At 46.3% G+C, this 13,659-nt stretch overlaps 1 protein-coding gene across 2 annotated transcripts in view; it reads right to left on the bottom strand.

Annotated features, from left to right (window-relative positions):
• Nucleotides 1–2,369: 2,369 nt before the first annotated feature.
• Nucleotides 2,370–13,659, bottom strand: part of ELP3 (elongator acetyltransferase complex subunit 3) — a 98,532-nt gene continuing 87,242 nt past the window's right edge. For both annotated transcript variants that reach the window (XM_055295821.2, XM_055295820.2), the window contains exon 15: nt 2,370–3,869. In XM_055295821.2, the coding sequence (XP_055151796.2) occupies nt 3,793–3,869 (77 nt within the window). In that variant the 3' untranslated portion in view covers nt 2,370–3,792. The remainder of the gene's footprint in view (nt 3,870–13,659) is intronic.

The raw sequence follows: 13,659 nt of genomic DNA, 5'->3' as shown, positions 1-13,659 counted from the left end.
TGAGATCCTGTTTCAAAAAAAAAAGAGTAGTGGAGACTATTCACCTTACCTTATTGACCTTGAGGACGGCGGGGGCTGCGGGGATTTCCCAAGATGAGGAAGGTGAAGGACCTGAGGCAGAGTCCAGGGCCTGGTGGAGGCTCAACAAATAGTCCTTTGTTCCCCTGAATGATGAGACATTTTCCAGGTGGACAAGAGGGGAATTAGGTGTGTAGAGACAAAGGAGATAAAGCTGCACATCTGGGTGACGGCAGTGAAGGCAGGATAGAGAAAAGCAGCCGAGTGGCAACTTTTTCACAGGCATGGATTTGTCCACATTAAAATCAGTTTCTTGAAACATCATTTTTGGAAATGGCTTCACAGAATGAAACACAAACCTATTACTGGTGTACACAACTCCAATATATAGAAAGGTGTCCCCTGCCCATCCCAACCCCTGCCACAAATGGCTGCCAGACTCCCTAGGCGGACACAGCCACCAGCTCACACTGGGATCGGCAATGTGTGCTGCTACTGGACAACTTTCCAGGAAGCCACTCCAATGACATAGGCATTTCAAAATGCTTTTTGCTGTTGCAATCTCAGCTAGGATCTTGGCCCTCAAGGAATGGATTTGACAATGTGCAACCCTGACATGGGCTTCTAGAAAAACTTAGATTGTAGCAAAGAATCAGAAATTCTATTGTCAGCAGAGAAGCTCCCTCATTGAAGAAAAAAATGGGCTGACGATGGCACTTGTTAGATATTAGTAATCAAAGCTAGTGCGTCTATAATATGCTTCCTGTTCTAAGAACCCTGCATACATGGGCTTCTGTAGTCCTCACTCCCATTTTACAGATGAAGAAACTTTGCAGGGTTGACTTGCCCAAGGTCACACATCAGCAGAGAAGCCACTTCAATGGGGGCAGCAACAATTATTGGTATATGTCCTGGTTTATGCAGTGTCTCTCAAATGCCACCTGATTCCTGTGCTTGCCCCAGTGACACGTGTTTACAAATAGGGAAATGGTAGCTCAAAATGGGGAGAGGCCTTGCTCAAAGCTTCATAGTTAATGAGGAAACCAGGTTTTCAGATTCCAGATCTTGTGCTTTTTTTTTTGTAAACTCAGGGGTCTGTGAGTTCTTTAGGGGCAAGATTTTGTTTTCAATGTGATAATCTTGAAAACAAAAAAGCCAAAACCCCATTGGCACTGAAAATTTGCAATCTGAAACACGTTTTAGGAGAACAGGCGTTGTTTTTGAGTTGTCTTTGCAGCACTTTAGGGTCTGCAGAGATGGAAAATGGAAAACGGGTTTGCTTGTTCCCAAATGGGAAGAACAATGAGTTCTACCAGGCCCTTTCATTTGGTGATAATGTATTTTAAAAATCTCATTTTCTCTTCAAATTTATTTCAGTCTGTTTTTGATATGACTTGAATTAAAAAAAGAAAAAAAAAAACTTCAGGTGATGTGCCAGAAGTTGAGCTAAAAGCAGAGCTTTCTGGATTGGAGGTGGTTGCTAAGGAGTCCTTCCATTCAGATGGGATCAGGCTGCAGCTGTGATGGCTTCACACTGAGGCCAGCAGGATCATGCCCAACTGAGCTTTCTTATGAGGTGGCCCCACAGGCCTCGGAGCAGACAGACCAGCCAGACAGTGGAGGCGCCAAGCACCATCCGTACCAGAACAAGCCCTGGCAGTCACAAGAGAAGTGGAAGCTTCTGGTGGCAGAGGGAGACGAGAGCTCTGACACCCGGGGGAAGCTCCCCAACTGCTGCCGTTTTGCACAGGCCACAAGATACGGCAAGGAAGGTCAGGGATGAGCTAGAAAGAGGGATTCTCGTGAATCCTGAGATAAAACCAGGATTCAATAATAGCTGACAGCCATCAGAAAGGTGCAAGTTCCTGTCATTTTGTTTCAAATTCCCTAAATTGTCATCTTTTGAAGTGAACTTTCCACGTGCAGGTCTTTTTACCATTTCACAAAAGCCCTTCTTGTACGTTATGTGTGTGGATCCATTTGGGCACCTAGGACAGATGAGAAGGTCGAGGCCCAGAGACTTTGCGCTCCAGGGCTGCATGGCTGGTTCTGTTTCCAGCATCACAGCTCTGACAGCCAGCGGGAGTATGCTTTATTGTTTTATTTTTATAGGGTAAAAAAGCATAATTGAGAAGTAGCTAAGTCCCTAAACGACACTCAGGGAAAGCCGTGGTAGTTCCACAGCGAGCCCAGAACAAAGCCACTGCCATTTGCCTCATAGCAGTTTAATGAAATGGCAAACATCACCCAGGAGGAAATGAACAGTAACACAGGTGGGAAACTGAAACCTGCATATTTGTGGCAAATGTCACTACATTTACAGGGAGAGAAAAAAAACCACATGACTCTTCTTTGTATGTTAAAGACGTTTTATTTTCAAGCCGTTTCAGAGGAATCAATTCCTTTAAACCTTTGTAAAATGCCACAGGAACCAAGGTTAAGCGATGCTTTTAACTTAGGAACTGACCCTCTCCAGGCAGAGTCTCCAAAGTAGACTACCTCGAAATTTCAAAGAGGCAGTTCTACAAGAGGAGCCTTTGAAGAAACCAATCCTGTTTTCCCTTGTTTTGCTTTCACACACGGGTTCAACTTGAACTCTTACCTTTCTCCATTTATAACAACCAAAATCCACCTTAAAAAATTAAAGGCTGGGTGCGGTGGCTCATGCCTGTAATCCCAGCATTTAGGGAGGCCGAGGTGGATCACCTGAGGTCAGGAGTTCGAGAGCAGCCTGACCAATATGGTGAAACCCCATCTCTACTAAAAATACAAAAATTAGCAGTGGCGGGTGCCTGTAATCCCAGCTACTCAGGAGGCTGAGGCGGGAGAATCGCTTGAACCCGGGAGGTGGAGGATGCAGTGAGATTGCGCCACTGCACTCCAGCCTGGGTGACAGAGCGAGACTTTCTCAAAAAAAAAAAAAAAAATTGCAAGTAATGGCTTCTGTGGAAGCAATTCTTGATTTAGGGGCACACAACCTCAGACTCCAGCCGCTCAGGATAGACAAACAGGAAAGCCAAACACTCTCTGGGGACCCCACTTGTGGCTGCCCACACTGCTCTGTAGTTGCCAAGAGGGTGGGAGGTAGAGACGAGAATGAACGTGAAATGAAGCTCTTTGTCATCGCTGTCTCGGATGGTGGACTCCCGCCTGGGAGAGGCTGGTGGCTGGCTGCTGCCAGGCTCACACCCCCACAACTGCAATTCCTCTTTCCCAGTCACACTGCTATTTCTAAACATCATCGGCACTGTAATCAGAATGATTTCCATGAAAACAAAAGCTCATTTTCCTAACTTGCGCTCCAATGCGTATATCGTTAAAGGCCTGAGATCAGAGTCTGGCGGTTTTCCTGTTTCAACCTGACTTTCTGTCCCTAGGGTATATAAATAAACTACTCCTAAGTTTGCTCCTCGAATGACAATCAGTTTTATTGCATGAGTTATGGTGTCCAAATGAGTTAATTTGCTTTTGTCACCGTCTGAGTCAAAATAGGCCACCTGCAGGCCTCATGCAAAATGTAGAAACTGGATAGATGATTTAAGCCTCAAAAACGCAAGTGATTTTTTTGGGTGCACGCAGGAGAGGGCGGATCTGGGGTGTGGTCAGCAGATGACCAGCCGTGGCCTTGAAGGCAGTTTCCAGTCTCTGCAGCTGCGGGATGAGGGTGAAGCCCCCCATTTGCTCTGCTCAGCCTCTCTGTTGAGTATTTAAGAAATCCTGATTCCCCGTGCTCTGCCAGGGAGGATACTGCAGAAAGGTGGACTGGTGTGGCCATTATTTCAGCATCTTCACCATGTACGGGCCTTGTAATCTGTAGCCGATCTTTCTATAATAATTCCTGGTGCCGACCCCTGCAGAAAAATCGAAGTAAAAAAAGGAGTGTTCACTTTAGTAATTCTCAAAAGTCGGCATGTGCTTCCCTCAGCCTTATACCCTCTCCCACCCAGAGACCAAATTCTCTCCCACATAAAATCTCAGTTTAATAAGTTTGGAACATTATTACTTTGAATTCAGGCTGCATTAAAATATAGAAACTGCTAAGTGGAGAGAAGTCTCTTTCCCTGATTTTTAACTCAAGCTCAAGGTATGTGACACACACACTCATAGGCAACAGCAAATGTGCACACCCGTGTGTCGGAGGCTGCGTATTCACTATCCTACTGGCAGCACCAAGCACTACCTTAGGTGCTACAGGTGAACGAGAAGAGGTGGATTTACTGTCTGAGCTGCCTATGCTCCAGATGAGGCCAAATGATGGACGGTTTCCCAGAAGTTTTAAAGAGAGAAGAGTGGGGAGAAAAATGGGATCTCCACTCAGCCCCAGTAGCGAAGGTACACTTGTGGCTACTGTCAGAAGTGTTGGAAGTATACAAGGATTAACAGGAAAAAGTGTTTTCCTCATTAGTTGGTGTCAAAGAAGCAGGTTTGTTGGAATGGCCCTGGCTCATGAAGTGTGGTTTGTGAAGAGAAGTGTAGGTTTTCCACACCAAGCAACTGTCCAGTTCTCTGTTGACACCAACTGGGTGTTCTACAATTTAACTCAATTTGGACCCTACCTACTCTGATGAGCGCAAGGCCCCCCAGTTCCAAGCTCAGTCCAGAGACTGCCCCGAACTTCAGACACCAATTGCAAGCAGAGGGGCTGCAGGTTGCCTACAACTGCTGTCCGACTTGGCCTACAAATGGAGGGTTCCTACAAGCCCCTCCTCAGATTTGATAATTTGTCATAATGGCTCACAGAGCTCAGGGAAACATTTACTTACATTTACCGGTTTATTACAGGATATGATAAAAGATACAAGTGAACAGCCAGGTGAAGAGGCACACAGGGTGAGGTCTGGGAGGGTCCTGAGCACAGGAGTGTTTGTCCCCATCGCGTTGGGGTGCACCATGCTCCCAGCAAGTGGATGTGTTTGCCAAAATGGAAAGTTCTCTGAACTCCATCTTTTAGGGATTTTTATGGAGTTTCATTGTGTAGGTATGACCAATTACTAACTCCATTTCCAGCCCCCTTCCCTCCCTGGAGGATGGAGCGGGGGGCTGAAGGTTCAACCCTCTCCTTATGGCTTCATCTTTCTGGTGACAGGTCCCCACCCAGGAGCCCACCCAAGAGTCACCAGCTTAGAACAAAAGATGCCCCTTGAACCCCTACAGCTCAGGAAATTACAAGGGTTTTAGGAGCTCTATGTCAGGAACCAGGAACAGAGACCAAATTATATTTTTTATGATGTCTCAACATTCAAGGAACATGAACTAGTTGAAGTTGGTACTAAAGGTCCATTACCCCTGCATATTGGACGCATTCCTCAAAGAGCCCGGCTGTCTGTATCTGGGAGTGAGATAACTGAGGCTGGGCGGGGAGAGTTATCAGCAGCACCTGCTGCAGGCACTCCCTCCCTCCCTCTCTCCCTCTCTCCCTTCCTCCCTCCCTCTCTCAACGTCCCTGCACTGGGCTTTGGAGAAGTGCATCTCCTGATTCTCCTCTAGCTCGCTGGCTGCCCTTCCTTGGTCTCTTTGCTGGTTCCTCCTTGTATCCCTAACTGAAATCACTGCAATATGCAGCTCTTCTGTGCACGCACTTCCTGTGACACTTGGCGTAAACCTGTGTATACACTGGCAACCCCTAAATCTGTCACTCAGTGCTCTCCTTGAGCCTCAGATTCATCTACAGGTGCTGCACGACCCAACTGAATGTCTACATTGCACGGCAGGTGTAGCAGGGAAACCCAACTCCTGGTATCCTGCCCCCCAAGCTCCCTCCCGCAGGAAGCTCCCTCTCTGTAAATGGCCACTCCACCGCCAGTTGTTCAGGGCAACTCATTCCCATCTTTCTGTCAAATTCCAAATCAAGAGACTTGAAGAAAATGAAAGAGGAAGGACTGAGGCTACATGGGGGGTGGGGGGGGGGTGGGGGGGGTGGGCGGGGGACAGAATTCTAGGGAGCAGGAAAAACAAATGTGAAAGCCCTGAGACGGGCATGCGCTCAACTTACTCAAGGAACAAGGAGGCACCATCACGCAGGTCTCCTAAGGAATCTGGCTTTTATTCTGAGTGAGATGGAAGAATGAGAGGATGCTGGTCAAAGGAGGGACATGATCTGACTGCTGTTTTGAGAACAGAATGAAGGCTCCAGGAGGGCAGGGGTTTTGTTTTATTCACTGTAGAGCTGCCAGTACCCAGAGCGATGCCTGTCACATGTGAGGTACATGGTAAACACTTGCTCACTGAGTGGATATGTGACCAAGGGCAGAAATAGGGAGACCCGGTAGGAAGCGATGACAGTAATCCAGGTGGGAGATGGTGGTGGCTTGGGCTGAGTCACAGTGGTGAAAAGTAGCCGGAGACTGGGCACATGTGGAAGGCAGAGCGAAAAGAATCTGCCGATGGATGTGGGGTGTGACACGGGCCAAGGCGACTCCAAGGTATTAAGCCTGAGTAAAGGAAGAGTCTGGAGAAACAGCAGCCACCATTGCCTGGCAGTGAGGAGATGGTGGGAAGAGCTGCAAAAGGAATCAGGAGTGGGGCTCCGGTCAGGCTGCATGTGGAATGGCTGCTAGACATTCATGCCAAGATGCTGAAGACTCTGATTTTGGAAGCTTTTGTTGTTCTTAAAGAGACACAGGGAGTGCTATGGGTTAGGTATTTGTCTCCTCTGAAACTCATGTTGAAACCTAATCCCTATTACTGAGAGATGGGGCTATGAAGAGGTGACTAGAGTGTGAGGGCTCTGCCCTCATGAAAGGATTAATCTATTCATGGACTAATAGGATAATGAGTTCTAGTGGTTTTACAACAAGAGGAACAGAGTCCTGAGCTGGCACGTGCAGCCCTGCCACTGCGTGATGCCATGTGCTACCCTGTGCCACTGCAGGACTCCACAGAAAGTCCCTACCTGCAAGAAGGCCCTCACTAGATCCAGCCCTTTGACCTTGGACTTTTCAGCCTCCAAAACTATAATAAATTCCTTTTCAGGTATTCTGTTATACACAATTGAAAATGGACTTCGCTAGAGAGGGATGGTCTCTTTTCTTGGATGTTGCTTTGCAAGGTAATTTCGGACTGGGGCAGTTGTCTTGCAAGGGGCTGAAGTGGCCGATGCAGAGTGAGAAGGCAGAGCCACCTGGCTCCTTTTTGAAATTGCTGAACCCTGAATTAACCAGTCCCAAAGCTTCTCTATGTATTTCTTATGAAATATTTTCCATTTGGTTTAAGCCATTTTGAGGATATTTTTGATTTTAAGTATACAACTCGGTGTTGCTAAATACATTCACACTGTGGTACAACTATCACCACCATCCATCTCCAGAACTCTTTATCTTGTAAAGCTGAAACTGTACCCACTAAACACCAACCCTACTCCCCCTCTCCCAGCCCCTGACAACCCCCATTCTACTTTCTGTCTCCATGAATTTGACTCCGGTAGATACCACATGTAAGTGGAATCATACGGTATTTGTCCTTTTATAACTGGCTTATTTCACTTAGCACAATGTCTTCAAGGTTCATCCATGTTGGGAATAAGTCACTGAGTTGAGTTTTCTGTTACTTGTAACTAAAAAATATCATAACTGACAAATAAGCTTGCGGACAGGAAGAGAAAAACAAATGAGGTCAAGCCACTATTTAAAATCAGAATTCGGAGTAATTCCGAACACACTGCTCTCCTGCTTAGAATCACTAATGATGTGTCCCAAGATAAAGTTCAAATTCCTTAGCCCGATCCACAAAGTCTTTCCTGCCCAGACTCTTCAACTTTAGTTCCTGGCACAGTTGACTAGGTCCAGGATCAGCAAACCAGGTGTGGTGCGGGCTCAGCCACTGCCTCTGGGCCCTTCCCTCAGGAGCCGCCCACTCTGTCTGCAAAGCCACTCCCAGCCACCCTCCCACTCATCCCCCACCAGGAGACCTTACAGATACTTCCCCTATCTAAAAAGAAGCCAGAAAACACACTGCTCTCTCTCCAGGCTGGCTGTGTGCCTTAATTAGAGTTCCACTGTTTTAGTAATCACACTGAGCAGGTCTGTCTCCCTCCCTAGGATGTCAGCCCTTTAAAGTCAATGGCTTCTATCATCAGTGTCTGGCATATAATCAAGATGCAATAAATGTTTGCAGATCTCATATGTTGTTCAGCTATTCTTATGTTGTGTATATACAAAGAAATGTGTTCCTGGAGGATGTATTTGAAAAAAAAAATTGGCTCTATGTTGGGTGTTGGGTAATGGAATGATTCAATGTACAAGAGCTGAAGGGCAGGACGACTTCTTAACCTAGGTACAAATTTCCTGCCTTGTTAGCTGAGAGATTAAGAGGCAGCTTCCTGACATATTATCTCTATCTAACAATAACTGCCTCAAATCTTTCAGAAATATTTCTGGCTTTTTATATTTCTATTTTACTTTTACAAAACAGATACTGTTTTCCATGGAATTAAAACAATGTATCTTGGAGAATGTCAAACACACAAAAGTGCAGAACACAGTGCACTGAACCCCCCTGCACCCATCACTCAGCTTTAGCAGGGACAGTTCACCCAGGAGATCTCTCTTTTTTTTTTTTTTTTTTTTTTGAGATGGAGTTTCGCTCTTGTCGCCCAAGCTGGAGTGCAATGGCACGGTCCTGGCTCACTGCAACCTCTGCCTTCCACCCAGGAGACTTTTAAGCTTCGAGCTTTCTACTCACGTGAACTTTGAAAACATCTGTAACATTTCCTTTTGGTTCTGCTCAGCTCAGTTCCTGGAAACATGTTTAGTTTTGCTCTTTTATATGTCCTCTGTCAAATGAAAATGATGGCCTAATTTTAAGATGGAAGATGTGTAATTGTTGGTCAAAGTGTTTTACTTCCAAAAATATGCATCAACCTACATTTGTCTACCATAAATGGCTGCAGAGGTGAGAGAGAAGAGTTCCTTACATCTAACACAGGACCGGACAGTCCTTGGATAACCAGAAAGTTCAACAATCAAGAGTGCCCTGATTTCTTAGGCATGCTGGTTAAAAGAGCTGCTTTACTGGGGTACATCTAAGCATTTCTCATCATGATTCCCACGGAGCTACAGCCTCCTTGGGCCTTCTACTTTTTCCTTTCTACAGGGGGTGTGCCCTAGAAACGATTACCACCTTGGGCAGAGGCACTCAGGCCTCACGATGGGCCTTTTGGAGGAAAGCTGTGTATTGAAGTTCTTGTCCTTATTTTCAACAAGACGCGGCAGGCCTGAGATGGAACACTGTCTCCGGGTCCTCTGAGAAGTACTGGCATCCAGGGGAGGGAACTCCACCTCTAGTCAGTCTGGACTCTAACCTCTGCTCACCTAAAGAGCTAAATTTCTTTCTGCCTCTTGTTTTTTGAAAGAAAAATTTCCCCTGTTTCTACAACCTGCAGAACAGGTTGGGAAAGGCATTACCCCTGCACTTAGCCACCAGAGCTGGGTGAGGGCCTTGCTTTGCTCTGATCCCCTCTCCATGCTCACCAGGGCTCCCAGAAAGTCCTCTGTCATAGTAACTTTCCTTTTGTTAGCCAGCCAAGAAAAAGCAATCATCCTTCAGAGCTGACGTCAGCCACCCTCCTGGACTGACGAGTAGGCTGCCTGGACCGTCTCCGAGCCCTCAGCCTAACTGCTCTGCCTCCCCTAGAGGAGAGGTGCCCACAGGCTGTACAAGGAGCCAAGTGCTCCACCCGATGGCTTGCATGGGGTTCTGCCAAATCCCTGGGATGGGGAATGTGCAGGAACTCACTCCATGCAGCGGCCTCAGGGTGCCCTGCTACAGAGCCAGCATTAAGAACAGCAGGAGTGGGGAGAGTCCAAATGCAGGCTTTGTTTTGTAGCACTCTGGGAGGCCGAGGAGGGTAGATCACCTGAGCTCAGGAGTTCGAGACCAGCCTGGGCAACATGGCAAAACCCTGTCTCTACTAAAAATGCAAAAAATTAGCTGGGTGTGGTGGTGAGTGCCTGTAATCCCAGCTACTCGGGAGGCTGAGGCATGAGAATTGCTTGAACCCAGGAGGTAGAGGTTGCAGTGAGCTGAGATCTTGCCACTGCACTCCAGCCTGGGGGACACAGCAAGATTCTCTCAAGAAAGAACGGCAGAAGTTGGGGGAGTCCAAACACTGGCTTTGTTTTATCCTCCCAAGTTCCCTCATCTACACCCTGAGCCTTCCTACATGACCTTTTCCCTACTCTGTAGGCAGGATAAATATTTTATCTTCCTCACTCTACCAGCAATGATGATGAGATGAGTTAGGTGAAAAAAGAATACCTTGCAAAGTGCCTAGAGTGAACAGCTTCTGTGGTGGCCTCCCCTCTGCCTCTGCCCCAGGACATCCACCTCTTTTGGGAGAAGAAAACAAGCCTGTTTATTTGTACATGAGCTTTACTATATGTAAGTTATTAAAATGACTTCCACTGCACAGTTTAGATCAATTACAGATAGACCCATGGAAAGGGGTTACATTAAAGGCAGAGGACACTGTTTGCTCTGGGATGGGCTGAGAGGAGTAGAGTCATTCAGCACTCAGTGGGAAAGCCCCTTTCCCAAGGATGACCTCTGGCTACTGTCCAAGGCTGGCTGCCAAGAGCCCCTGGCCTCCCTGTGAATCTCCAACCCGGAGGAGACCCAGGGGTACAGCGTCTCTCTGATCCTTTTCTGAACCAAATGTCCTCAAGCCCCTCATGATGAGAAAGAAATCCTCTGCTTTGATTCCATGTCCCTCTCCAAAAGATACACACCATGTGGCTTAATCTGCTAACTTGAAGGATTCGGGAAAGGGGGAAAATCACAGGCAATGCATATGCCAGAGCCTGGGCCCCTGGCTGCAGGAGCACGCTCATCCTGGGCTGTTCAATGCTCTTTAGTAAAAATGAGAAATCAAATCACACAACCTTAGACTAACCAAAGGCCAAAAAAAAAAAAGGGGGGGGTGGGGTGGGGAACAAACCCAGATGTGTTTTTTTGTTTTTGTTTGTTTTTGAGACGAAGTCTCAGTCTGGTCACCCAGGCTGGAGTGCAATGGCACGATCTCGGCTCACTGCAACCTCTGCCTCCCAGCTTCAAACGATTCTCCTGCCTCAGCCTCCAGAGTACCTGGGATTACAGGCGCACGCCACCACGCCCAGCTAATTTTTATATTTTCAGTGGAGACGGGGTTTCAACATGTTGGCCAGGCTGGTCTTGAACTCCTGACCTCAGGCGATCCACGCACCTCGGCCTCCCAACGTGCTGGGATTACAGGCGTGAGCTACTGTGCCCAGCCGCAAACCTAGATGTTTACTTAAATTCTGCTGTGATTCTATTTTAGAGAGAAATTGTAGGGGAAAGAGTGGGGAGATGGAGTAAGCCAGTCTGTGTGGTACCTGAGTTCGGTGAAACAAAGAAAGAAAGAAAACCACTTGATAGCTGAGTGACTATAAAGTTAGAGGGAGATTTAAATACCTGCCAGGCACTGGACTGCTAGAGGCTCTTATTTAAAATGTAACAAGATTGCAATTATTGTCCTAGGAGAAAGGTGAGTTTCAGAATGGGTCATAACTCAAGGCCACACTATAGGGAAGTAGAACTGTAACTGAGACCCAGCCTGCCCGACCCCATGGCCCAGAGCGTTTCTAATGCACCTGGCACCTATGTGATGGGGTAGGCCCACCCAACTCCCCCGATTCTGGTCTTGGACCTCTAGTCTTCATGGGAAAGCACATCCCTTCTTTTCTGGTAAAGAAAGGACTTGCCATTTGTCTTGATCACCTCACCTCCTGTATCTGTGTCCAGTTTTTCAATGTCCTTTGATAACTCATTAGATGAAACAACCATGGTGGCTATTTCCATTTTTAACAATACGGCTTAGTAAGAAACAAGAATAAATCACAGAAAAGGGTCTGATAACAGGCAATAAGAAACTTTGTAAACAGATTCAGCTTACAAATGTGAGAATGGGAAGGGGGATACTTTTCAGTAACAACTTGATAAATTGCAGTCACCATTTCTAAAATGACAAGCACTACAATACAGAGTTTGGAGGAAAACAACAAAGAAGGCTCAATGATGGAAGCTAGAGGCAGGGCAGAAAAGTCGGGAGTATTTAAACTTAGTGAACAGATGACTTCAGGCTTGATTATGGCAGACAAAATTAAAAATAACGCTCCAGCCAAAGACGATGAAAATATTTGGACAAAACTGAAAATGTTTCTGCTAGGAAAGTATCAGAGACTGTTAAGAGCTCTTAATTGTCAGGCCAAGAATAAGGAGAAAATGGGAGCTTCCAGAAGGGAGTAGAAGTGTTTGTGTCTCAGGGTGTTTGATCTAGGAAGGGCACCTGAGATACCAGGGGCGTGGGGGTGGTGTCTTGCGGCCACCAGAAGCAGAGAAGCAGTCATAACACTCCCCCAGCGCCCTGCTGTTTAGGAGGTGTGTAAACAACTGAGAGGCAGAGTTGCTTCTGCACCTTAAGGAGGCTCAAGGAGATGGAACATGGGTCTAAATTCAGAGCCTGGCACAGACAGGGACCCAAGCATAGCACCCCCTCTTCTGGATTGTATTCTGAAAGGCTCTGAATTGGGAGGAGGGACTGGTGTGGTGGGGATAGGAATCTTCTAGATAAACCAAAGCCTTGGTCCTAGACAACTATGACTCTGAGATGCCTGGCTAAAGGAAACAGGTCTTCCTTGGAGGAAGCTAGCATCACCTAGGTCTTGAAGTATTCCTGAAAGCAAATTCTCATATAAAATGCTCAGCAAATGATAAAAAATGATAAGGTACACTTTGAGACAGGACATGACAAGAAACAGCAGAGACTCCAGATGTGACATTACTTGACACAGACTGCAAACAGGTATGCTTACTATGTTCAATGTCTGAAAACAACTGGAAACATTAAAACATGACATTACAGAATGGAAAAAGATACCAGAAATTTAGGAAATGTTAAAGTGTGGAACCAATGCATCAATAGATGGGTCTAGCAGATCAGACATAGCTACATTAGTAACCTGAAAGATTAAGTCAGAAGAAATTATGGACAACAAAGCAACGTTGGTGGGCAAGAGGATTAGACACAGTGGATACAATAAATAGGTCTAAAATATGTTTAACTGGAGTCCTAGGAAGAGAGGTGAGGGAGAATGGGATAGAGTCAATACGCATGTGTTAGAGGCTGCAAATCACACAGAACTGATTTTAAAAACCAGTTCACTGATTAAAGACACCCAAGGAAGCCCAAATGGGAAATCTGTACCTAGAAATATCCTAGTAAAACTAGAGAAAAACCAAGACAGTGAAGACAGTCTGAAAGAATAAAAATAATGTATTTTTTAAAAAAACCACAGAAGTAGCCTGAGGGAATATCCTCAAAGACAGGCAGCTGATTTCTTACCTGCAACATTAAAAGCCAGGAAATAAGGGGAAGATAGATACAAAGTACTGAAAGAAAATACCTGCAAACCCAGAATTCTTTTTTATTTTATTACTATTATAAGTTTTAGGGTGCATGTGCACAATGTGCAGGTTTGTTACATATGTATCCATGTGCCATGTTGGTGTGCTGCACTCATTAACTCATCATTTAGCATTAGGTGTATCTCCTAATGCTGTCCCTCCCCCCTCCCCCCATCCCACAACAGGCCCCAGTGTGTGATGTTCCCCTTCCTGTGTCCATGT

Source organism: Symphalangus syndactylus, chromosome 10, assembly GCF_028878055.3.
Source record: "Symphalangus syndactylus isolate Jambi chromosome 10, NHGRI_mSymSyn1-v2.1_pri, whole genome shotgun sequence".
Classification (NCBI taxonomy): domain Eukaryota; kingdom Metazoa; phylum Chordata; class Mammalia; order Primates; family Hylobatidae; genus Symphalangus; species Symphalangus syndactylus.
This window is presented reverse-complemented; position numbering and strand designations above follow the sequence as displayed.